General features: G+C 31.9%; 1 protein-coding gene across 1 annotated transcript in view; it reads right to left on the reverse strand.

Annotated features, from left to right (window-relative positions):
* WDR17 (WD repeat domain 17) overlaps nucleotides 1-1964 on the reverse strand; it is an 86002-nt gene that overhangs the window by 50786 nt on the left and 33252 nt on the right. Inside the window, 1 exon segment of the mRNA XM_023724885.1 lies at nucleotides 1506-1628. Within this exon segment, the coding sequence (XP_023580653.1) occupies nucleotides 1506-1628 (123 nt within the window).

The raw sequence follows: 1964 nt of genomic DNA on the forward strand, positions 1-1964 counted from the left end.
TGACAGCGCTGTATTTTAGGACAGATCTTGAAATGTTCTTTTTGATGATGAATGCAACAATCATATGGTCTACTATGCTGGAAATGCTGAATTGAAGAGGAATGGCGTCGCATTCATCACGTACATATCTAACTAGCTAGAATTCATTTTTTTAGATCTGGTATATCTACATTTTAAATTATTCATTTTCAACTAGTTGTTCTTATTCCACACTTTCTGTCATATTAAACAATTGAGGGGGGATAAAAGCTAGATGTCTAACAATAGGTGACCTGAAAGAATTACTCAAAAGTGGCAAGTTTGGTATTCACTTTTTTTATTTTCTGATTTTTCTCTAATGGGCCCAGACGGCTTTTGTAATATGAAAAAAAGCAATCTGTGGTCTCTCAAGCATCTCATAATATGGACGTTCGTAACCACTAAAAAACAGCAACAAAAAAATTCAGGACACATAAACAATGTATCAATCTCTGGAATATCACTTCTCCAGTCCTAATATTTCTAGACACTCCAGCTTCTAAGATTTAGAAATATCAGGGCTCCACAGAAAAGTTTAAATTAGTGGAAAGGATGGAGGTTCACATACAGAGATTTCCCACTACTTCCCACTGCCCACAATATTAGACAGTAAATTTGCTCGCCAAAATAGCATTACTTTGAATAGCTATTGCTAATTACTTAATATATTAGAAAGGTGGACAGTAGTGAGTAAGGAGCAATCAATTACTCTAGATATTTGAATTACTAAATTTAGTACATCATTTTTTTATGATCCATACAAAAATGGAGAGTACTAAGGATGCAGAGTACTCACTAATGACTTACAAATTAGATTTTTTTCCAAACACATTCAAAAGAATTTTGAATTCTAAACCTCACCCAAATTTCCAGATTTTTTTTCTTTTATGGCTTAAGTCTATTTTTTTTTTATTTTTCTTCATTACAGAAGCAATGAATGATAACTACGAAAAAACACACAAAAATAAATGAAGAACATATAGAAAATATATAAAACTAACTACCAATCCAGTGACAACTGGCATTTCAACTTGGAATATATCCTCCTAGATCCTATATTTTGAATACTTAGATTATTTGAACTTTGTTATAAACCATACAGCTTGTAAAAGAGCCAGGTTTAAAACATAAAGTCCCCTAGTTCAGAATAATATTCTTTAATCCCAAACTTCTTGATATTTTTAATTCATTTACATGAATATCATTTTTTTCCTCCATGGAGATGACTCAAGATTATCTGAGCACTCTCATTTAATTGCATTGTTAAAAACGTAGGTTAGCTCTAAATATTTTCATTTTAGTAATATTAGATATTGTGGGGCTTTGACTGTTCCTTTAGTACATATACTCGCAAAGGTCATTTTTAAAAAATTTACTCTTCAGTAGCATATGTTATTTCATATATTTGTGTCACTCTATCAGTCATTTTATTTTACAGTAAATATAATATTTTAAAATATTAAAAATGTGATAATGTTTTTACTTACATTTCTTCCTTGGAGGAGAATTAAGTACATGTAAGCAATGAAATCCTGTTTTTTTCAACTTAAAGTTATCAATAGGTGTTGTTTTTGAAACATTCCAAATGCGCAAAACGCCCACTTGAGAATCTAACGAGATCAGGAAGAAGGCATTCTGTTAAATAATGAAATTGCCGAGACATAAAAGTAATAACAAAAATTTGAACTTATCCTTCTAACAATAATGTGTGCAATCAAAGAAACAGCTGAAATGTTATTCAACTGTTCCCTTTTTGGCATGTTTTATGGGCAGCTTCTCCCCATAAAGGCCATTATGATAATTTGAGCACAAAAAAGCTCCCCACTGACTCCTACTTGTGGCCAGCCCACAGAATACTCTCCACCCTTCACACTAAATAATCCTTCTTTGAAAAATTCTTAAACTTCCTGCTTAGCAACTGCGGCCAAACAAGGACAGCTAAATAT

This window comes from Trichechus manatus, unplaced genomic scaffold, assembly GCF_000243295.1.
Source record: "Trichechus manatus latirostris isolate Lorelei unplaced genomic scaffold, TriManLat1.0 scaffold00267, whole genome shotgun sequence".
NCBI lineage: Eukaryota > Metazoa > Chordata > Mammalia > Sirenia > Trichechidae > Trichechus > Trichechus manatus.